Source organism: Mastigoproctus giganteus, chromosome 8, assembly GCF_048544385.1.
Source record: "Mastigoproctus giganteus isolate SK-2022 chromosome 8, ASM4854438v1, whole genome shotgun sequence".
NCBI lineage: Eukaryota > Metazoa > Arthropoda > Arachnida > Uropygi > Thelyphonidae > Mastigoproctus > Mastigoproctus giganteus.
In genome coordinates, this window is record NC_143582.1 from 19115833 (window position 1) to 19139777 (window position 23945).

Here is a 23945-nt window from a genome sequence, read left to right on the forward strand (position 1 = left end):
TAGAAAAACTGAAGGTTGTGTGTGTGTGTGTGTGTGTGTGTGTGTGTGTGTGTGTGTGTGTGTGTGTGTGTGTGTGTGTGTGTGTGTGTGTGTGTGTGTGTGTGTGTGTGTGTGTGTGTTTTAAAGTCATAATAAAAGCAAAAAAGACATATAGGGTTTTTTTTTTTTTTTTCAAAGATCACGGAAGCTCTGAGCTTATTTTATGTTAATTATCATAAGTTAGACTCTGTAATAAATGTGTGTGTGCATGCGTGCTTGTGTTTTGGTAACATGTATTAAGTCAGCATTTCTCAAATTGTGTTCCATGAGATATGATGACAGTTATTTGAATTTCGGCTTTACATGTGTTGGAAATAAAGATGCTCCTGATGCACAGTGCGTCATATGTAATAAGATATTAGCAAACAGTTCTTTGGCTCCCGCTAAACTTGTGTTTCGTAAGTATTCCATGAATATGTTGTGAGATGAAAAGTGTTCCGTGACTAAAAAAGTTTGGGAAATACTGTATTAAGTAATGGCAATACAGGTTGTTTCCCTTAAGAAATAAATGCCTGAAATCAGTATAAAATATTGGTAATTCTGATATATTAATTTTACTGTTTCACTATTTTCCTTCTTGTAATTTTTCATTTGTTCTGAAATAACATGCAAAATTTGAATTGTTTTTACTTATCTGTAAAAATATACAGTAGAACCTGCTTTTAACTACATAACAAGGCACTTAATTTTTATGTCATTAATCATAAATGTCGCTTAAAGTGAACATCATACGTATTGCAAAAAAATTTCCATTTACAGGATTTGTCTTGTTAAAAGTGGGTACTATAGTACCAGTATAATTTGCACAGCATCTTTTATATATTTTTTTTTATTTTGTGTTTCTTTAACTAATATACATAACTGAAAAATATTTATGGTATTGCAATTATACTTTAAAAACACAGAATTTGCTTTATTAGTATATGCATTCTTTAAATAGATGCCATTATGATGAAGATGATGCCAAGCAGAAACTGAGAGTTACTATGGTGGGTTGGAATATAGATGACAGTGTGGTTGTTACTGCTGTTCATGATCATTGTATTAAGGTCTGGGACTCATATTCTGGAATATTACGTCATGTGCTAAATGTAAGTGCTATGAATGGATCCTGCTTTTTTTATGTGTATATATATATATATATATATATATATATATTTAAGTAAAACTAAATGCAACTGGGCATAATACTTTTAAGAGTTATCTATATAATAACGGTGTAAAAACACCATAGACAACTCTTAAAGGAAAAAAACTACGATAGTAGTGTACAAGGCATCATTTCAACCGTATCTCATATTGTGCTTTTCCTTCACAACGAGTCACCATGTATTGCATAACCTCGAACAAGAAACACTTCACTAATATCCTGCACTAATTGATTATCCTGCTCTCACTGACCAGGGCTGAGTACTTACAAGTAAGATTCTGAATACATTTATGGAATACACTTACGTTCTACTTAGAGACAAGTGCCATTATTGGTGGTTCTGCTTAATTTGTTAGTATCTTTTTAAATTGTATGGTGTGGAAAGAATGCATTCCTAATTTCGTTAATGTTAATTTTATGTAATAAGTTAGCATTGATTTCTTCCATGAAAATAAAATTGGCAGTAAATTGTTATCTGATATCTTAACTGTATCATTAAGCTTTGTTTAGGAAAGGTTAAGTCATTTTTGTAATGGTTATTTTAGCATAAATAATGTTAAAAAGGTAAAGGAAATAAATGTACTTAAATTACTAACATTTAATAATAAAGTTTGATTATTTCTTCTGAAAGTTTTCATATTTAATTTAGTGCACTTTTGTACAGAAAGAAATTATTCTCTCAGCATTGAAAGTTAACTGTGAAACGTATGTTGACTGGTGCAATGATGATTAAGTGAGAGGGGAAAACATGATTTTCATTACTGCAACAGCATGGTTTGTTACAATGTTCTTTACAAAGTTACATGGTTCGTTATAGCATTCCATTACAGCATGTAATGGAATGTTACAATATGGAAAAAAAGAATGCTAATTGTGGAATAATATAGAACAGCTGTGATCATTGTAAAATGTTTGTTGTAGGAAAAGGTGAAAGGAAAAAGGTGAAAGGTAGGAAAGGAAAAAGTTAGCTATTTGGTTATCATATGCAGGATTGTTTTTGAGTTAGCATTTCTGTGTTTTCATTTTTTCTGAAATTTTGATGAGGATCCATAAGATGAATTCCTTAGTGAGGAATGCAGATATTTAAAGTAATTTGAATCATTGCATCTGATATGTTCTCAGCATTCTGCAAAACTAAATACTACTGAATGAATTATTGATCTATACAAGTATTCACAAGCTATTTTTATATTAAAAGGATAAAAAATGAAGAGAAAAGATAGTAAACTTTTTCTCTGATATTTTGCTATTCTTTAGATGAGTTCTTGTGAGACAAATTAGCACTCTTTGATCAGATTAAAGAAGAAAGGGAGTCAAACTTGTTGTAGTTAATCTGTGAAGAATCCTTACTTCTTGAAGGTAACTATTGAAAAAGTTTCTAAAACCTTGGCAGATTTTTGTTTGGAGAACTACTGCTTGTTGAAAACCTCTATTGGTTTGTAGCTATGATTGATAGATATTGTTATGTTGGCTTGTTACATAAGGGTCCAAAATTTGAAGTTCTTTCTGTGATACCATTATTCTGACTGCTCTATCTTGAATAGATAAAACTTAAAGGATATATTAAAAACATCTGTAAACTTAAAGCTTCTTGTTTTTAGGTTTAATAAATTGTCATTCTTTCAACAAAATGGTCTTGCAGAAATGTGTTATATATATATATATATATATATATATCAGAACTTGAATAATGAGGAATAAACCAATGGGTTTCACAAGGTATACATATTGTTTGTTCTGAGTCATAATCTAAGAGTAAGTTTGAGAAAATTACATGTATATTTATTTCAAAACAAAAAAAAACATTATATGTATACATATATATCTGAGACATTGCCAGAACAGCTGACATTGTCTCAGATTTTTAAATGTACAGATCAATATGGATTCACCTGTACAGATGATGCTATACAATTTAAAAAGATATTAGCAACTTAGGCAGAATGGTGGATAATGTTATTTGTGTCCAAGCTGAAAATAAGTCCAAGCCTTGATGCTGAGCCTTGGCCTTGGTCTTCAGTAAGAGCAGAATGATCCCCCATGATTGAAAATTGAATACAGTAAAGCATACTAGTTTTGTTTGATACACACTGAATTTATTTTAAAATATTTGAATTTGAAATAATTTAAAATGTCAAAATTGCCATACAGATTGTAAAAAGATAAAATGGGACAATTTCATATTTTTGAACAACTGAGATCCAGAACAAAACATCATAGCTCAAATAGAGAGCTAGCTACATCCTTTTGAGAGGAGTTGAGCCAAAATTTTTAGAAAGTGTCTCCCAAAACGTTATTGATATCATTAAAGGCCATAAAGATCATGCATATTATTAAAAATTTCTTTTTTCTAACCATACGTTTTTTTCATTTAGATTTCCAGCACATGCTATAGGATAATGTGTATGTATTGCAAAAATTATGGTTTTTTTTTTTTTTTTTTTTTTTTTTTTCTGTCAAAATTTCTTAGTCTCAGTCTCCAGATCATAACTGGCAAACAATAATTTAGGGCATAATAAGTTTCAGGTATAAATAAACTCATTAAGATAGCTGTAGTTACGTGTGTGTTTTTTTTTTTTTTTTTTTTAAGATAAAAAGCAGAAGGCTAAAGTTTATTGTTAGAAAAGATAAAGTTTTTTAAAAGACATTGGGGGTCTGTCATTACAAGTTGCTCCAGTAATGCAGTACATGGAAGCACCACTTCTCCAAAGGGAAGTGTATTGCTACTTACTTGCAATGCATTGCGCCACCCAGATATCTAATACTAAATCATGATTATCCCTAACTTGAGAGAATTTCTCTGTTTTTGTAAACAACTGTTGTCTATTATGCTTATCAAAATTATCTGTGCTAGTAATTTTTCTTTGATTTGAAAAAGTTTCAGTTATCAAAATTGGTATTTTGTAAATATGTTTTAATGCTGATTGACCTTTCACATAGATCATGTTTTTTTTTCCTATGTTGTCATCATAAAGGCAAGTTTATTTTTTTTAGTTTTGTTTTGTTGCAATGCTTGAAGTGCACTCATTGTGTGTTTTCCTAGGGTCATGAAGATGAAGTATTTGTTTTAGAAGCACATCCTACTGATAGTCGTGTATTGCTAAGTGGTGGTCATGATGGAAGAATAATTCTCTGGGATTTGTTTTCTGGAGTAATGGTTAAGAGTTTTTTCAATATGGTAAATATTGCTTTGCACACCTTATTTCCAGAATAGCTAAATGTAATCACTCATCATCATCAGAAACTTAATGTATTTAACAGTAATGACCTAATCTAATTAACTGTTATTCCTTAATTCATAATACAGTGGAATTTTTAATTTTAAGTTTGTGGTAATTTCGATAACTTACACTACTTTAAAAAAACTATAGATTAAAAAATATGACAATTCACTCGCCTAATTTAAAATTTAAAATTTCTTAATTTAAAATTAGAGAATTGCTAAAATGGTTAGGAAATGATGATATGGGATTATTATCCATAAAGGTAAAATTTTGTGTATATTAAACACTGATGGCATGTGGAGGGGACAAATAAAATAAGTTTTTATCATATACAAGCACAATGCCAACATTAAATCATTAACTGGTAATGTTTTAGGATTCTGAATTCTATGTCAGACCTAAGTTGGTCTAAGTAAGAAGAAAGCTTCATTCTCGGTCTTTTGATTATAATTTTTATGTTTGTTTGAACATATTTTACTCTCACTATGTTTTTCCCTTTTTTAGATTGAGGGTCAAGGACATGGGGCTGTTTTTGACTGCAAATTCTCCCCAGATGGTTTCATGTTTGCTTCAACTGACTCCCATGGTCACCTGAGCATATTTGGCTCTGGGTCCAATGATAAATACAAAAAAGTATGTTTTTATCTGATATTATGTACTTTCTTACATTTAATGATTATGTGTAGAGATGATTATAATTTATTATAATCATCTATACTTTATTAGTTATAATAAACTAATATTTTATAATTTTATTTTATTATAATAAACAATGACAATTTATCATATTCGTTTAATATCAATCGAGTGCAACCACTACAGTAGTGGTTGCATTGGATTGATACTAGAAAGTTATATTTATTTACCACCATTGTCTTAACAAAAATTTTACATTTTTTTATGTGAAAAAACCTTTGGCGGCACCTACTAAATTTTTTTGGACTGAAGTTAAACTGATTGGTAACGAAAACGCAAGATGGAAATGATGCAAATTACATCACTTCCTAAATGACACTAACTCAATCACTAACATTGATTTGGTAGAGTAAGTAATGGGCATGAGCATAAAATGTTACATCATTCATAACTTTGGCTCTAGCTGTTAAATTTTAAAAATTTAAACAGTTTTGATTTTCATTAAAGATGTTTTGACATAAAATAAAACATTGTTCGTGCCTTCAGGGCACACACATGCAGATTTTTTTTTTAATATGATGTAAACATGTTATTTTTATTTATTTATTTTTTTCTTCTCACAAATAGAACAAATTAATGTGGCTATACTTACCACAGTGATATAAGAAACATTTGAAAAAATGTTTCCAGGGCTCTTGTGGAAGTATCACTAGGGTTTGTCAGTTTTTAAACATCGGTTTTTTTGGATAAATTTGTAAAATTCGAAAACTGGTTTTTAAATTTAAAAAACTGGTTTTAGATACTAGAATTAATATGTAAAAATTTATTAATTATTTAATTAAAAATGTTAACTTTTTGACTTGAAATTGCCTCGGGCACAAGCATAAAACTAATCTTTATGAGTCAGGCGAATGTTTGACATGCAAATCCAGAAACGCATTCTATTATGCTATTATATGTGGCATCACACAGACTGACCGATGACATCAGCTGTATTGCTCATGTGCACCCCAGCAGACCAGACCAGACCAGACAAGACCAGTTTAGTCCTGCATACTACCTGTACTACGCAGTACACAATGCATTGTGACAGCCTGCAATCATTGTAATAAAATGTTGAGCTGTAAAGGATCATCTACGAGCAATCTCCATAATCATCTGAAAACAGTTCATAGAATAATAATCGACAAGAAAACAGAAACGATCAACAAGCAAGAAACACCTGGACCCTCCTCCTGCCTACAAAAACAAGCCAGTATTTTTAATTTCATAAAAAGGAGCAGTTTAGAAGAAATTATAGCAAAACTTGCTGCAATGAATGGATTGTCCATTAATAGCATTACAACAAGCTCGTTCATATGGGAGTCTTTGCAACAACGGGGATATTCATTACCAAAAAACAAAACTCGAGTAATGGATCTCATTCATACGTTTTATGACAATGCCAAATGTATATAAATGAATGCTATGAATTAATTGGATTGTATTAAGAAGAATGGGAAAAAATTTTCTATAAGTTTAAATGAGTGGACTAGCAAAAGAAATCGCAGATATTTGAATATCAACGTACACCATTTTGTGAAAGATTTTAATTTGGACTTAGTTCCAATAGCTAGTTGCCGCAATGCTAAGAAAACATTGGAATTAGTTTCTGAGAGGCTACAAATTTTTAACTTGGATCTAGCAACCAACATAGTTACTGGCTTTTTCTACTCAAAAAAATTAGTAGAAAAAGCAAGACCAGGCTCCAAATTGTGTTCGATGCATGGAGTAGCATCTGGGTACGTATATAAATTTGAAAATATTTGCATTTGGACTTCTCTCATTGTTTGGTTCGACCTATTTCTGCAGGCAAATATTTTCGAACATGAACCAAATTAAAAATAAATCAAGAAACCGTCCGAACAATGTGAGTCTCTCAGCATGTTTAAAGATGAAAATTACAACATACTCGCCTGATGTTGAGAGACTCGCTCAACAAGTTCAGCAGCAAAAGCCACATAATTCTTACCTAATTGGATGTTTGTTGGGTTTTTTCAGTATTAATAAATAATATTTCAAAATATATATTTTTTTAATAAAACACCTTCCCAATCTATTCCATTCCTTAAAAAACTCTCCCTCTACCCCCAGCTTGAACTGAGGTACAGCTCTTTGGATTCTCTTTTTATTTAATTAGATCAAAAATGGCTCTTCACTCAAAAAAGATTGCCAACCCCTGCTCTAGTGAATGGAACTAACTCATGTCCAGATACAGTTTATGAACTAAAAGAAGTTTTGAAAAAGGTCAAATTAATGAACTCCTCAAGGTAAAGAACTTGTGAATTTATGGTGCAAGCTGATAACAATAGTCAGCTTATCCTAACATGGAAAACCCGCTGGTTTTCCTTTTGTCTGGCTTGGATAATACAATTCACTTTTTCCTTTTAAATGTTATGCCAGTTTGAAAATCTGAAATCTCTTCAATCAAATGTGCCTCACATTCATTTAGTGAGGTTTTTGCTAAATGTTTGTATTCCAGAGGTTATTAAATCTTCCTATTGTTCATTTAGAAGGTACTTATTGCCATGTATGACTCATCATCAGCCATTTTAATCCACTGCAGGATGAAGGCCTCTCCAGCAACTTTCCAGTTCCTTCTGTTTTGAGCACTGGCCATCCATTTACTACCCACAAACTCATGAATTTCATCTCCGCTTTTGTCTTCCAGGTTTTCTTTTAGCTCCTCTTGGGTACCATTCTGTTATTTTCTTAGTCCATCTGTCATCATGTCTTCGAGGTATGTGTCCTGCCCAAGACCATTTTAGTTCTTTAGTTTTGATAAGAATGTCCTTTACTTGAGTTTGCTTCCTAATCCATGTGTTTCTCTTCTTACTAATCTGATTCCCAATATAATTCATTCCATTCTTCGCTGTGTAATTCTCAGCTTTTCTTCCATTCTTTTGGTGAGTGCCCAAGTTGGGGGGGATACATTGGTTCATTATTTTACGTTTCAGACAAACTGGGATATTGCTCTTCAGTTATGTGACTACATTTCCTGAATGCTATCCATACAAAATTTATTCTTCTCTTAACTTCCAGCCATTTATCATTATTACAGCTAATAACTTGTCCCAGATAAGTATATGACTCCACCTTTTCAATTACTGTTCCTTCAATTATTATTTCCCTTTCTGTGGCATACTTGTTCATCATTACTTTTGTTTTAGCCATATTCATCTTTAGTCCAAAATCCTTACTAATTGTGCATAACTGATTAAGATTTTCCTCTAATTCTTTGGGATCGTGGTGTATGACCACAATGTCATCTGCAAATCGTAAATGGTTTAGGTATTCTTCATTCACATTGACTCCTTTCTGCAACCAGTCTAATCTTCTGAAAGCTTCTCAAGGGCAGCAGTAAACAGCTTCGGAGATATTGTGTCTCCTTGTCAAACTCCTTTCTCGATTTTAAATTTCCTACTGTCTTTGTCTAGTCTAATAAAGGAGGTAGCATTCTCATATAATTTCTTCAAGATCATAATATGTGGGGTATCTATGCCTTGTCTTTCCAGTGCCTGAAACATTGCCTTATGCTGTATGGAGTCAAATGCCTTTTCATAATCCACAAATGCCAGGCATAGTGGTGTTTCATATTCATTTGCTTTCTCTATTTGCTGTGATATTATGTGAGCCATGTGTGACTATGTGATGCCTAAGTTCCCAAGAATTTTGAGTAAAAATATTTTTATAAATACTGAGATGGCACAAGTTTAATCACTTTGCAGTGCATCATTTTGAAATTTGGAATTTTCTGTGTTCAAGTTTCCAGTACTTCTCAGTATCATTGAAGATAAATAAATAGATAAACTTTGTAGATTTCTCAGTATCAGTTCTCTCAGTTTCACTGTGAGAACTTATCAGAAATTATTATGAAAGAAGAGAGAAACAGTATGCAGTGGTCCTTTGTTGAGGAATTGACAAGTGCAGAAGGAAACTTGAAATGAAGAAATTATCCCATCGTTACCATTTTAACAGTTCCTCATATAGCATTGCATTGCTGAGTGTGAGTGGACATTTATCAAGGTGAAAATAGCAAAAATGCACTTCAGCTCTCTCTCTTTCTGATGAAATTTGGAAATATTCTAGACAGCAGGAATTTGTTATAAACAAAACTTTGATCAGCATTTCTGAAAAGAGCAAAATCTTGAAGAGCATCTTCCTTGGAGGAATCATAATTATTGTTGTTATAACAGATAATCTAAAAATAAATCCACAAAGAGAAAACTACAGAGCTTCTTCAGAGTGACCTAGATAGACTTCAGGGATAGTCAGAAAAGTGGCAGCTTTGCTTTAATCCAGCAAAATGCAAGGTCTTACACCTGGGGAACAGTAACCCCAAAATAACTTATATCCTTGGTGGAGTTGAACTAAAGTCAGTAGTGGAAGAAAGGGACTTGGTAGTTACGATATGATCAGACATGAAGTTCTCTGAGCATTGTAGACAGGTGTCCTATTGATAATATATCAAACATTTGTTAGTAGAAATAAGGATGTCATAATTCCATTATATAAGGCTATTGTTAGATCACACTTGGAATACTGTGTTCAAGTATGGAGACGCACCTAAAAATGACGTTGGGCTTCTTGAAAGGGTCCAGGGACGGGTAACTCGCCTGGTGAGATCGGCAAAAGGGCTTCAAATATGTGGGTGCTTGGAAACTAGGCACCTTAGAGGATTGAGGTGTTTAAGGCTCTGAGGCAAAAGTAAAATGAATGAGGACAAAAATTTCACAGTTATAAACAATTCTAGAACTAGGACCCATAAATTATGGGGGAGATTTTTAGCATTAGTAGAGACATATGATGTCTCTACTTATACAGCGTCATCCAAAACAAAAAAAAACTTCCCATTTCACCCATCCATTCACTCAAAAAGTTTATCTAATTCTACCTTAAATTTATTTAAGCTGTCAACTTCCACAGCGACAGATGGAAGTTTGTTCCAGCAATCAACCACCCACTGGCTAAAGGCAAATTTCTACACATCTATTCTGCAACTGTCTGTTTTCCTTAATTTGAATTTATGCCCCCTCAGTCACGTAATCTGAATTAGACTGAATTGCACGAAGTTTTATTTTAGCCAGCAAGTTATAAATTACTGGAATAAGTTACATACAGAGGTTAGGTTACCTACAGTTTGGGGAAATTCAAAGGCCAGCTGGATGCATTTCTATGCATCTTTTATATACAACCTTTGCATTTCTCTCCTCCCTGTGGGAGGAGGGAAATGCATAGGTTGTGTATTTCCTTTTTTTTTTTTTATTATTTATTTGTTTTTATTATTATATTACACTTTTTTTTTTTTTTTTTTTTTTTTTACGTTTCCTTGCACCATATGGCCATTACTAATACTAAAACTCTTAGGTGAGCTAATTTTTGAAACTACACTGTACTGTTGAACAATCCTATGGATTTAATATAAAATACATATTTTGTCAGTTGAAACTTAATTTTAAGCCCAAAGTCTAAATTTTAAAAAATACTTTTTTTTTTTTTTTCTGATAAGAATTGCAAAATCTCCAGCTTTTTGAAAGTAAAAATGTGTAATCTAGGAATTACTAAATGTTCACAAGAAAGTACACACTTATGCATTAGACAGACCTTTTACATTTATATTTAGTTTCATTAAGTTTTCATGCAACCCAAACAGATTGAAATCTGGTTATTCCATGTCTGTGTTATGTGGTGAATGATCTGTCTCTCTCTCCCCCATCCATTCTAGTGGAGCTACTTCCATAGCTGTGTGTGAGCCATACCAATCATTCTGTTTATACATGTACAACATTTTAGCCAGCTCATACAGAATGAGTGGCTTTTCCTGTTGCTTTATTTTTTAAAATTCTACTTGGCCGATTGAGCATTTAGCAGTACCATTGTGTATTCAGTTTCATTGTATAGATTTCATCCACTATTAGGGTACTGGCTGGCCTGATCAAGATCCTCCCAAGTTTTTTCTTTTGAGAAAGCATAACACTGTTTTGCACCCACCAGCATCATATTACTCCATAAATCTTGCAAATCAATAGAACTTGCTTTTAACGTGATCTGCTTTTAATTCTTGGACAACTGTGATTTTGTATGGGAAAAGCAGGCTTCTTTCTTACTTCTAAATGTGCAGTTGTGAGACTGGTGTTTTGTTGTCATGACAACTCCACATTGATTTTGAAGGACTCGGCAGAATTGAATCTGAAATATCCAAGAGTTTCTCTTCCATCAGTTTCAGTGGCCTTTCACTACGCTCCATGTCGTGTACAGCATCTGTCTCACGAAATTTGTCTATTGATGGCTGTGCAACATGCCAATGTGGTTCTAGCATACAGGTAGCCCTCGATTTACGTCGGGTTTGGTTCCTGGGGGGACAGGCGCAAATGGAAACCTTTATATAATGGAGTCAATCAGAAATCACAGGGTTAGGTTCCGGGCACCAAAAATTTTACCTACCACTTTGCATCGATTGTTTTATTTTATTAGCATTCTTCATAGTTGTAGTAGTAATAGTCAATGGAGGCATATTCATAGCCCTACACACATTAGGGCGGCTTTCATCAGATTCTATCCTTCGAATATTGCGCTAGGATTCAATTAACTACTTTTACTAGACATGGCGTGTCTTTATTCTATTAAATTAAAAACTTTATAACACGATTTATTAATAGGACAGTTAATAAAAAAATGTTAGCATAATAAATTTCCGACATGTGTAAATAGCGTAAACAGCAACCAACTGAATGCTTCACCGCATGAACCTTTACTACCCGCATCCACAAGTAGTTACTTTGAGGGCGGGAATTTTTCTCATCTCTGATACGAATGCGCTAATTGCTGATTGGCTCAGATTGTCCTAAATCACGTGAACAGTGCACGATACATAACATAGTATGATGCCAATAAATTTTGTCTGACAATTTTAAACTTTCAATTTATAAAAAAATTGCAAAAATAAAAATGTCGTTGTGGTTAGTGATCGGTGCTATTGTGAATCAGTGCAAATTGGAACAGCACAAAATGAGGGCTACCTGTATTTGGAAATTTCTAAGAAAAGTTTTCTTGAATACTTTGTTACCGTGTTTGTTATAAACATAACCCAACCAAAAAAAACTTCCCTCCAATGACAAAACTGTCATTGATGCACTTCACAGTTGACTACCACAATAACTATCTCACTACCAACTGACCTTGACACACACTGCCAGGTGCACGGGATCTCATATCACACCACATGGTGGTACATGGCGACCCATCACTCATATTATTTTACGCATTACTGTCTTACAGGTGTATAGTGACTTGCTGAATACTATGTACACAGGAACATAGAAAGCTGACCAGTTCTGTATTTTTACTAAACACTTTACATATGATCAATAAATAAAATTATAGCACTTTATAGTTTTTCCCTACCATGACATAAAAATAGGAAATACAGTATTGAATATTTACTTATAAATTACCAGTCAAGATATTCTATGTGTAATGTTTAACATTGCATAATATATTATAACATATAATATATATTGCAGGTTCCAGAAGAACAATTTTTTCATACAGACTACCGTCCATTGATAAGAGATTTGAACAATTATGTTTTAGATGAACAAACACAATGTTCTCCTCACCTTATGCCACCACCTTTCCTTGTTGATATTGATGGTAATCCATATCCACCTCATTTGCAACGATTAGTACCTGGAAGAGAACATTGTAATGATGCTCAGCTCATTCCTTATATTGCTGTATCTGCTGATGGTATGTAAATTATATATTATTATATATGTTTAAAATTCAAACGAATTTTAGTGGCTTACTTAGATATGGGTTTTTTTTTTTATTGCATCCCTTAAATTTTTTCAAGGCTTGTGTAAGAGAATGGTTTCATTTCACCTGCAGGAAAATTTGGTGGTGGGGGGTAGTATAGTTGTCAACCTGTTTCATGTATTTTGTCCATTGATTGTTCAGTGGAGAATTGATGACTAATGACTTTATGGACAATTCAACCTACCTGCATTGGGAGAACTGTGTGGAGAAGGACCCTGCTATTGTCAGCATGATAATTTTCACTGCCTTGCAGCATTGCTAATAATGCATTTGTTAGAGGATAATACCATGAAAAAAAGCCTGTGTTCTGTCTAGAGCCTCAATATTAATCCAATTGGGGAACACCATTGGAATATTTAGAGTAGCAACTGAAAGCCATACTGAAATGTCCAATAAGTAAAAGAAGTTGGATGAGCAGCTTAAGGTTCTGGTTTCTGCCTATAGATCTTATATTCTGCAGAATTGTTGCAGTCATTAAAGACTATTGTGGCTATACCTGATATTAAATTCTTCCTTTCTCAAACCGTAATTCTGTTTCTTTCATTGCCATAACATACATTGGAAGGTGAGCCCCTTATAACTTTTTTATAAAGTTAACAAGTTTTATTACTGTTCTAAGTCCACACTTATAAATATTCCTAATTTTAATACTATATTAATAATGCAATATATTTTGTTCAATTGATTATGAGTTTATGTAGTAGAAGTAACAAATTTCACCTTTATCACAATATAAATAACCGTGCTTTCTGCATATTTATCGTATTTTGTTTCATGGGTAAATAGAATGAAAAATGTCCAGTCCCTTTCCCAAATAGACAACACTATTATATTTAAAATTTTCTGTTTTGCATCGTGATAATTTTAATCTGATATTGTGAGTAATTTGTCTTATGCATTTGTACTGTATGTGCATGCAGCAATAAGAATGTATTAGTTTTATATCTTCTTATTCTTGTTTAACAATTTATAGGAGAAAGTGAGATCCTTGAGCCTGTGCGACCAATGGATGTGTTCGATCCAAGCCGTGCTACCATTGATGATATGATAGAACGACTACAACAGAGACAGGATAATCTTCTTGCAGCTGCTTCAGGTAGTAATGAAAATGTAGAAAGAAATATTCAAGATCCCCCATTTTCTCCCCGCTCAGCATCACGGTCACAACAGAGTAAGTCAAGAGCAAAATTTAGAAAACAAATTGCTATTTTATTTATTTATTTTTTAAATTAAATCTTAACAGCAGAAACTATAATTGTGATAGTGTAAACACAACCAAATATACCAAATTCATTTTTGTCTTGGTTATTTAGTTGAACTACTTTCTCTCTCTCTCTCTCTTTCCCCTTGTCACTTTACTGTTCTTTAGTTTTCTATGCCAGAGCAATGGATCTCTAACCTTTTGCATAAGTGAGCTGCATTGAATGATTAAATGTATGCTTAATTGTGAATATGCTTAGTTACTAACCTAATCTCCAATGTTAAAAAATTGAATATGAAACATATAATGTTATTCCTTAACATATAAATCTAAATTAGGGAACTTAGAGAAATCGCTGAAATTTTTAAAGAGTTGTAGTTTATATTAAAAAAATCAAAAGTGGGTGGTTGAGGTTGACAGCTTGCAGAAATTTAAATGTCAGTTAGGCAGATATTTACATGAGAAGGAAGTCAAATAGATATTTTATTTTATTTTTATTATATATTTATTATTACCTTTTTAATTAGTGTGGGTTTTATTATTATTATATATTTTTTTCTTTTGCTAGCAAAAGCCACATTGTTAATACTAACATGCCCATTTTGCCTTCACCATATTACTATTAGCTCCATTTGGTTTGCAAGACATTTCACATTATTTCAAGATTTACCTCTTACAAGCAAGAAATTGTAATATTTGGGTCATTTCTTCAGGGGCCTAGTGCCTATAGCTGATGAATGAGTGAGTACCATGAGTACTTCGTCACTTTGCACACTGTTTCCATATGCATCTTCCATTGCTTACTCCTCTGCTGCAAAATCATCAGCAGAAATAAAATTTGTCAAATGTGTTTAGTACCTGAATCAGGTACTAAACACGTGGCTTCAAACATGACAGTCATGTTTCTAGTCACATTAGAAGAAACTGGTCCAGTGCTTGATGAATTTGTGTTAATACTTCCATAATGTCTTAACTCTTATTGCTCTAGTTTTGATAAAAGACTTCCCAAGAAATATTCTTTCAGCCATCCTTTAAATGGTCCTTTCCTTTCCAACCCATTTAATAATTCTGAGACTATACACAAAGTGCTTTTTAATGATGTTCCAGTAGTCTGGAACTTATGTAACATATCAGTTGTCTTAATTAGGTGCTGTTTGATGACAAAAATTATCCCCCAGGAATTGCTTCTGTCCACAATATCAACATCAAATATCGTTAAAATTACATGACTGGTTGCTTCTCCATGTATCTTGAATAGGTTATTTAATTTGGTTCACCTTTTGCATCATGTGAGCTGCTATTATGGATTTTATTGCAAATGAAAAGTCAGAGGCTAAAATACTATTGTGTTTATGAGAGAACACCTTTGTACAGTAAACCCCCGCTATTTGCGGTCGCTGATTTAATATAAAATGAAACCTAAAAAAATGTAAATTTTAAAGCGCCGTGAACATTTTCCGCCATAAAAAAACATGGGCGTGGCTAAAATTATCTTTCCCGGTCAAAACAGCACTCAGTGGGTGGGGGGGAGAGGGGTGACAAAATAGCGAGCGTGGATGTTTCTCACTAATCCTTGTTCAGTATGTGTTATGCGCTTATCATGGAAAGTTTCGTCGTTTGCTTTTGATTTATATGCTTATAAATTGAATAAACTTATCAATTTATAAATTGATATGGTTACAAAAGTGATAAATCTACCGTTTTGCAGTGTAACACAGACTTTTTCGAGTGTGTTAATGGAAGAAAGTGACTTTATTGTGGACAAGTTCTTTCTAACCCGTACAAAAATATGGCTACGAATAACAAGGGAAATGTGAAAATATCAAAGGTGATGACATTTAGCGAATAAAATTGAGTTATTAGACAAAATTTCTAATGGTTAGAGTGTCTCCTCAGTGGCAAAACATTATAAAATCAATGAATCAACGGTACGATCAATCATAAAATCCGCCGTAGTGTCCGTGAAAACGCGCTAATTGCTTCAAAAATTTGTTCTGTAACTCGTGATGTTAAATTAGAAAAAATGGAAAAGGCTTTAAATCTGTGGATAGAAGACCGAACTCAAAATAAAATTCTGTTAAGTTCACTCATCATTCGTGAAAAGGCAAAACTCCTTTATCAACACTTTAACAAAACTTGTGATAGCACTGGCGGGATAAGTTTTTTAGCTAGCAAAGGCGCTGATTTGAAAGGTTTGTTTGAAATTTCTAATAAATATTACATTTAATATTAAATTGTTTCTTATTTTCATTTCGATGCCATATGCTTGCATTTCACTATGTACTGTCTATGTACATAGTCATATTATGAAGGTACATATAATACATACATAGACAAAATTTTAGACTAGTTTTTCTTATATATTTCATACTTTGGAACGGAACCCCTTTATTACTATGGGAGCCATAACTCAGTATTCGCATTTTCGGTATTCGCGGAATTTCTCAGGTACGTAACCCCCGCGAATAACGGGGGTTTACTGTATTTTGTAGTGCTTGCATCACCATCCATGAAGTGTAGCACATGATATTATTAAGTGATCTTCATTTATAAAAGGAAAAAAAAAAAAAAAATTAAGTGTAATTTCTGAGTTCTGTAATGAAACTTTTCTTTTTCCTTTTCTAGGTCATAGTAGGGTTGGTATGCGACGCAGTGGTGATATAGAAGGTGTCCGGCAGTCTGTTGGTAATTGGCAGTCTCGAGGAAATCAAGGTGAATTGCCTGCTTGGACCAAACGTGTTGTTGTTAAACCCATGCCTCTCCATCTGTATATACATGAAAATCAGAGACGCATTTACTTAGCCGAGCAAGAGCAGATGCATTATAACAAAGAAAGAAAGAAAAAGCCTCATATTTACCTTTCAGAGGTAATTACATATATGTTTGTGCTTTTAAACTGCTAATTTAGATTAGAGCTGAGAGGGAGAAAAAATTGAAATGTAATGTTGCTTTTTTGGTCAAGAGAATAAATGCAAATTAGGTATATAATAGAAATTACATGATGTGATTCAATCATGAAATGAATGTTTAAGGCATGTTTTTTAGATATTAATAAATTAAAAGTAGTCCTAATGGACTGCTTTTAATTTATTAATATAAAAAAAAATAATTAAGGATCAGATTATAAATAAGAATAAGAATACATAATAAGTTACCACCACCCCATAAGATATCTATATGGTTTTTGGTAGTATTAAAGGAGTGGAGTGACCATTTAAAAAAAAAAAAAAAAAAAAAAAGAAAAAAAGCCAGTCCACTTTTATGGTTCTCTGCAAGTTAGTTTGAAAAATAAAAAATACTGTAAGAGGGTTGGCTAGAGATACTGATATATTTCTAACCAACCTTTTAATTTGTATTAGTTTGCATATTGAATCATATTCAGTATATAAATTAGCATCAACCTAATGCTTTAGAAAAACTAAAAGTTGTTGTTCTAAAAGGCAGGCAACTTTACTTGTAAATAACACACTCCACATGAGGGATGTTAATTTGATGTATTTTACTGGTTAAACCTAAAGTTTGATTGCCTTACATTTCCTCCCTAGTTGACACCATCAAATATTAATCACACAGTATAGAAGTCAGATACATTGCAAAAGAAGGCCCAGATTATTGTATGGCACATAAAGACTAAGTTAGATATATAGACTTAGCAAACCTTCCAAACAATGTATCACTATCTGTCATGAAAGACTTTTGGAAATGACCTAAAACGTTTATGGGAAAGAGAAGAGATTTAGGATTGGGGTTGACCAAAGTTATTATTGATGACACGGATGTGGATGTGTCTTTTTTTTTTTTAATATGCATACCCAAGCGAATTAGTGGATTTCATGTGCAAGGCTTAGAATGCATGCTTATAGTTGTAAACAGCAAAGGAGCTGAAGCCTGGTAATAGATACAAACCGAAGAATATGCTAAACATTCCTTGGATTTTGCAGTGGACATGCTAAACTGTTTGGATGAAGATACAGGCTTTTTTCACGGATGAAGCCACCTTTCACGTTCAAAATAAAAAAAAAATAAATAAGAATCTTAAATTAACTCGCACACTGTGTACCAATTTAGTTACTCTGAATACATTACGTTGCTCAGTACCAGTTAACAGTGTGTACGCCTATCAGAAATTCTGCAAAATGTGAAATTCATTCTGTTAACGTATTTTTAAATGCTAGGAATATTTGGCTTACTGACATTCGTTAGCAGTTAGGCTTATGAAGAAAATGTTATGAACCCCCAGAACATAGCGAAGGGTGCCAAGCATTCAATGAAGAGAAGATTAGTATTCACAGTGAACAAAGTGGTTGATGAAAGAATTCAGGTGTACAGGAGGTAAACAATTTCCGATGTTCATAACAGTTTTGTTAATACCTCAGGGTTGTTGCTTCATGACATTCTGAAACAGCATTTGAACTACTGCAGATTGTGAGCCAGATAGGTACCACAAATGTTAATCGATGCTCACAAAGTAAAATGAGTTATCAATCACGTTAATGTTTTTTCAGCATTACACAGAGGAGGGTGACTCTTTGTTACACAGAACGTGATCAGAAATGAGACCTAGGTTAGCCATCGCAGAGAGTAAACCCTACTTACTACCATGGAAGCATATGGGCTTACCTTGGATGAGGAAATTGAAACACTTTCATCAAGAAAATCATAGCTATTGTTTTCTGGAATGGTAAAGATGTTTTGTTAAATTTGACAACAAGGAACAACCATAAATGCAGACACATACTGTGATTTCAGGACTCTGTGTTGAGCCATTCAGAACAAAAGACAAGGTTTACTCTCTGTGGATGTTTATTTATTGCATGATAATGTAAGACCTCACTCTGTTGCAATTTTGATAGGAAATCTTTGACTGCCAGCCATATAGTCTGGGCTTGGCACCTAATAATTACTACCTCTTTTTGCATTTGAAATGCAAAAATGTGCTGAAAAAAACTTGGCAATAAAAGAAACTAAATTGAAGTCATAAGTTGATTAAAATATCAGGCCTTGTATGTCTAGGGGGATACAAAAATTGGTCCCACATACAAGTGCTTAAGTGCCCTTGGCAACTATGCAGAAATAGTGAATTTCGTAAACAAAATAATTTTATTAATAATGTTGGTACAGAAATTTCAGAAGATTCAGATCTTTTGTTGAATCAAGTTTACAATTTTAATGACAACACTAATATGTTCATTTAATTTAACCTAAAACTTTTTGAACACAAAACTTCATCTGTATTATATAGTACAAAATAATAACTACTTGATTTTCTTGTGTATTAATTATTTTGTTGATGAGTTTTTGGAACCATTAATGGTTAGGATGTGATCAGCTGGACAAACAAAAAAGCTGGAATGTACTGGGGAAGAAAAGCATTTTTCTTAAGCAGCAAGTTTTCTAACCTGCATTCTTGTTGTTTGTATGTGTTCAGAGAAACTGGTGTATTTTAGCAAGAGAGTGACAACTTCTCATTCTTCATAAAAACTGAAATTTTATCATCTGCTAAAACTCTAGTAGTACTCTTCCACCCCAACCCCAGTCATTTAGTTTAGCATTCCCATCCTTTTAATTGTCACTATTAAAATCAAATAATCATGGATATTAGCATTAGCAAGGGCACATGATGCAAGAAAGCGAGCTTATATAGCATCAGCCAAAAAAAAAAAAACCCTTATTTCACCCATCCCCTCGTTCCAAACGTTTGTCAAGTTCTGCCTTGAATCTATTTCAGCTATCAACTTCTACGACAGATGGAAGTTTGTTCCAGCAATCAACCACCCACTGGCTAAAAGCAAACTTCCGCACATCTATCCTACAACCGTCTTTCCTCAATTTGAATTTATGCCCTCTCAGGTGATTATTCTGAGCAAGAGGAATAATCCCATCAGCATTGAGCATGCTCAAACCATTCAAGGCTTTATACACCTCAATCAGATCACCTCGCAAGTGCCTAGTCTCCAGACACTTTAATTTGCAAAACTTAAGCCTTTGTTCTGTTCACTAATCTTGTTGCCCTTCTCTGTACTCGTTACAACAGCTCTACATCCTTCTTAAAATGAGGCCTCCAGACCTGTATACAGTACTCAAGGTGTGGCCTGACCATTGCCTTATACAAGGGGATAATCATCTCCTTATCCCCGCTAGAAAAATTCCTGTATATCATTGACAAGACACCATGAGCTACTCTTGCAGACTGTCTGCACTGCTCAGAAAACTTCATATCTGCCTGCACAATTACCCCCAGGTCCTTATCATTCTCTACCATTGTCAGTGTGGTACCACAGAGTTGATATGTTACTCTGGGATTACTGCTTCCCATATGTAGTACTTTACATTTGTCAATGTTAAACTTCATTTGCCACCTCTCAGCCCATCTGCTTAACTTTTCTAGATCCTGTTGCAGCAGTGTACTGTCATTAGTGTCATTAACAACCCTGCCAACCTTCGTATTGTCTGCCAACTTGGACATTAAGCCTGATATACCATCATCAGTATCATTTATAAATACAGAAAACAACAATGGACCCAACACCGAACCCTGAGGGACTCCACTAATAACATTAGTCCACGAAGAGCAGTGTCCATTGATTACTATCACTCTCTGTCTTCTCCCACTCAACCATCCCTTTATCCATAGCAGCAATTTGCCTCCAGTGCCACACTGCTACAATTTGTGCAGCAGTCTTCCATGTGCAACAGTATCAAAGGCCTTTCTAAGATCCAAATATATGATATCAAAGTTATTCTATGCATCCAGTTCCTTTGTGACTACATCATAGTATCCAATCAAATTAGTCAGACAAGACTTCCCCTTAACAAACCCATGCTGTGTCCCAGCTATAACTGAAGTCTTGTCTAGATGATCCTGCAGTGCTTCTTTAACCAGTGCCTCCATTAAGTTTCCTGGAACAGAAGTTAAACTAACAAGTCTATAATTACCTGTGTCTCCCTTTGATCCTCCTTTGTGGATTGAGGTCACATTTGCACATCTCAAGTCCATAGGTACCTCCCCTGAGTCCAGGGAAGCTCTCATAATTATGGCTAAGGGCTTGCTTACTTTCTTTGCCAACTCCTTTAATATAACTGGATCGATTCCATCCACCCCAGGTGCCTTTCTTATGTTTATATTCAACAATTTCTCCTCCACTTTACTCTCAGTTATTACAAGATTGTCTAGCTTACTGCCAGAGTTTAATACACCTCTGGCATTCCCCTCCCTGAATATCTTCTCATGTGTGAATGTAGATGCAAAATATTCATTTAGTTTGTTAGCTACCTGAACAGGATCATCAACAGTTGAACCACCGATATCAAATGGACCAATCTGATTCATCCCCTTTCTTCTAGAGTTTACATAAGTAAAGAACTCTTTGCTGTTTTTCTTTGCATCCTTTGCCAAAGATTTCCTGTAATCTGCCTTCGCCTGCATAACCTCCTTTGAAACTTGGTTACAGACCAGCTTATATCTATCATAGGCTTCTGTGTCACATGTTAATTTATATGTATCCCATGCATTGTTCTTCTCTGTCACGTGTCTAATTAGTTCATCTGACATCCATTTAGGCCTAAATCTTGAACAGTATTTCTTTGTTGGTATGAAAAGCCTAGTAGCTTCCAAGATTAATTCTTTGAATGCTTCCCATTTTGAATTTGCTGTTTGTAACATCATCAGTTGGTCCCACCGTATAGAATTTAAATACTGTCTCAGAGCACCATAGTCACCTTTACGAAAGCAAAAACCCTTTCCTTTACCCTTGATGGTAGTTACCTCTTTGATTAAATCCCACTTCAGCACACTGTGATCACTTCCACCTAGTAGTTCCTTTATCTGCAGCTTCTTTATGCATGAAAAATCTACTGATAATCAGATCAAGAGTATTACTGCCTCTAGTTGCCTCTCGAACATGCTGCTGTAGAAAACAATCATCCAATAAATCCACAAAAACCTTGCTAGTGTGTGAGTGACCAACACAGAAATTCCAGTCAATCTCTGGGAAATTAAAATCCCCCATTATAAGACTCTCTGATTTACTGGCCCTCACTATATCTCTGCTTGACTTGGTGCATTATGGCCTTAGCTGCCAATGCGCCATTAAAAACCAAACCAAACTATATCTCTCCACAACTCTCATTATACTCATCAGATTCATTTGGCCTATTACACACACACACCTACTCTCATTTTTCCTTTCCCAGTGCTTATGTCACACCAAACAGACTCAACATTGCATTGTCCACCAACATCAATTGGATGCACTTCCTTAGATTTTATGTGTTTCTTAACTAACAGCATAACCCCCTCCTCCCTTTCTGTCCTGTCTATCCTTTCGGTACACATTGTACTCCCCAAATTCCAGTTCTGCACTGCTTATGTCTGTGTGACACCATGTCTTTGATATCCCAACTATATCTGCCTTTGATGTCTTGACTAGCACTTCAAGCTCATTGAATTTATTAACTACTCCTAGCATTGGTGTACATGCAAATATACATGCGCCTGTTTCTACTCTTAGTAACACTAACACAGCCCATGTATTTACTTGTGCCACTATGACTCCCAGCAGTCCTGGAAATCCCCATTGCCTTGCTTTCCGGACTGCTGCTCAATAGAAGTAGTGCAAGAATCACTTTTACCTCTGCCAGCAGCTACTGTTAAACTATTAGTCCATGTGTCCCCCCCAAGCTAGCAGTTTTCTGACCCATCTAACTCTGCCTTGATATCATCAGCAAATATTCTTGCACCCTTTCTATTTAAGTGTAACCCATCCCTGTAGAAGCAGTCTCTCCTGTTAACAAGCACAGACCAAGCTGAGAAAAATTCTACTACCTTGAGCCTTGCACAGTCTCTCCAGGGCCAAATTGATCGACAAGGCTCTCATCATATACGCCCTCCTGTCGTGTGTCTGGGCAGAATTGCAAACACTTTCAAATTCAACCCTAACTCATGGCTTTTTTTTTTTTTTTTCAGCATTGACTTGTACTTGTTAAGTAATTTTGCCGGTCTCCTACTCTTAATATCATTAGTGCCAACGTGTACAACAATATCACCCTTTGTGCCCTTAAAAGATGATATATGCTGTACAACGTCATCAACCTCTGCCCTGGGCAGACATACCCTGGTCCTGTTCCATCTATCCTTTTTGCACAATATGTTCCCCGTTTCCCTGACAATAGAGTCACCTACAACTAGTTCCTTTGGGACCAGTGCATTCTGCATTTGGGTTTGCTGATGTGTTGTAAGGTCTAACGTTGTTGTAAGGTTCAAGTGCAAGCTCTTGCATTGATGTGGGAAGCTGAGAGCTTGATGGGCCCCAATTTAAATCTTTCGAGGGCATCCACCCTGTCCTTCAAGCTCTCATATAAGCCCATAACAATGCTGAGTTGTTGCCTGATTTCCTCGCACTCTTTACATCATGCACTCACAAAGACATGATATTCCCCTTGGCAATATCATGTCCCGTTCCTGATTGCTCCACAAACATCAAACAAGCAGTGCATTTCAATAGACTGATTCAGAGGACAACTGCCCCCCCCCCCTCAGTTCTCCCCTGAGCCACAGCATTTCCATTAGTTTGAGCCTTTTGCTTTGCTGCTCTGGTCTGAGTCATGATTTCTATTCAAGTTCAATAAAATTCCAATACAAAATATAACCCTAAACTTATATCCCAATGCAGTTATAACACTACATACAGTGAAACTTCTAACGGACACCTCTCTACAACGGACATTTTCAAATTCCCCAACTCTCCTCTATTGGTTTTAGCGTGTTTTCAGCTTCTGTCTAGCGGACATTCTATGTAATGGACACGGACAGGCAATCTGCACTATTTCGTTTAGATTA

At 34.4% G+C, this 23945-nt stretch overlaps 1 protein-coding gene across 1 annotated transcript in view; it reads left to right on the forward strand.

The window, feature by feature from the left end:
• BRWD3 (bromodomain and WD repeat-containing protein) overlaps positions 1 to 23945 on the forward strand; it is a 279424-nt gene that overhangs the window by 108084 nt on the left and 147395 nt on the right. Inside the window, exons 13-18 of the mRNA XM_090380158.1 lie at positions 980 to 1130; positions 4233 to 4367; positions 4918 to 5046; positions 12612 to 12837; positions 13880 to 14077; positions 16733 to 16974. Of these exons, the coding sequence (XP_090236284.1) occupies positions 980 to 1130; positions 4233 to 4367; positions 4918 to 5046; positions 12612 to 12837; positions 13880 to 14077; positions 16733 to 16974 (1081 nt within the window). The remainder of the gene's footprint in view (positions 1 to 979; positions 1131 to 4232; positions 4368 to 4917; positions 5047 to 12611; positions 12838 to 13879; positions 14078 to 16732; positions 16975 to 23945) is intronic.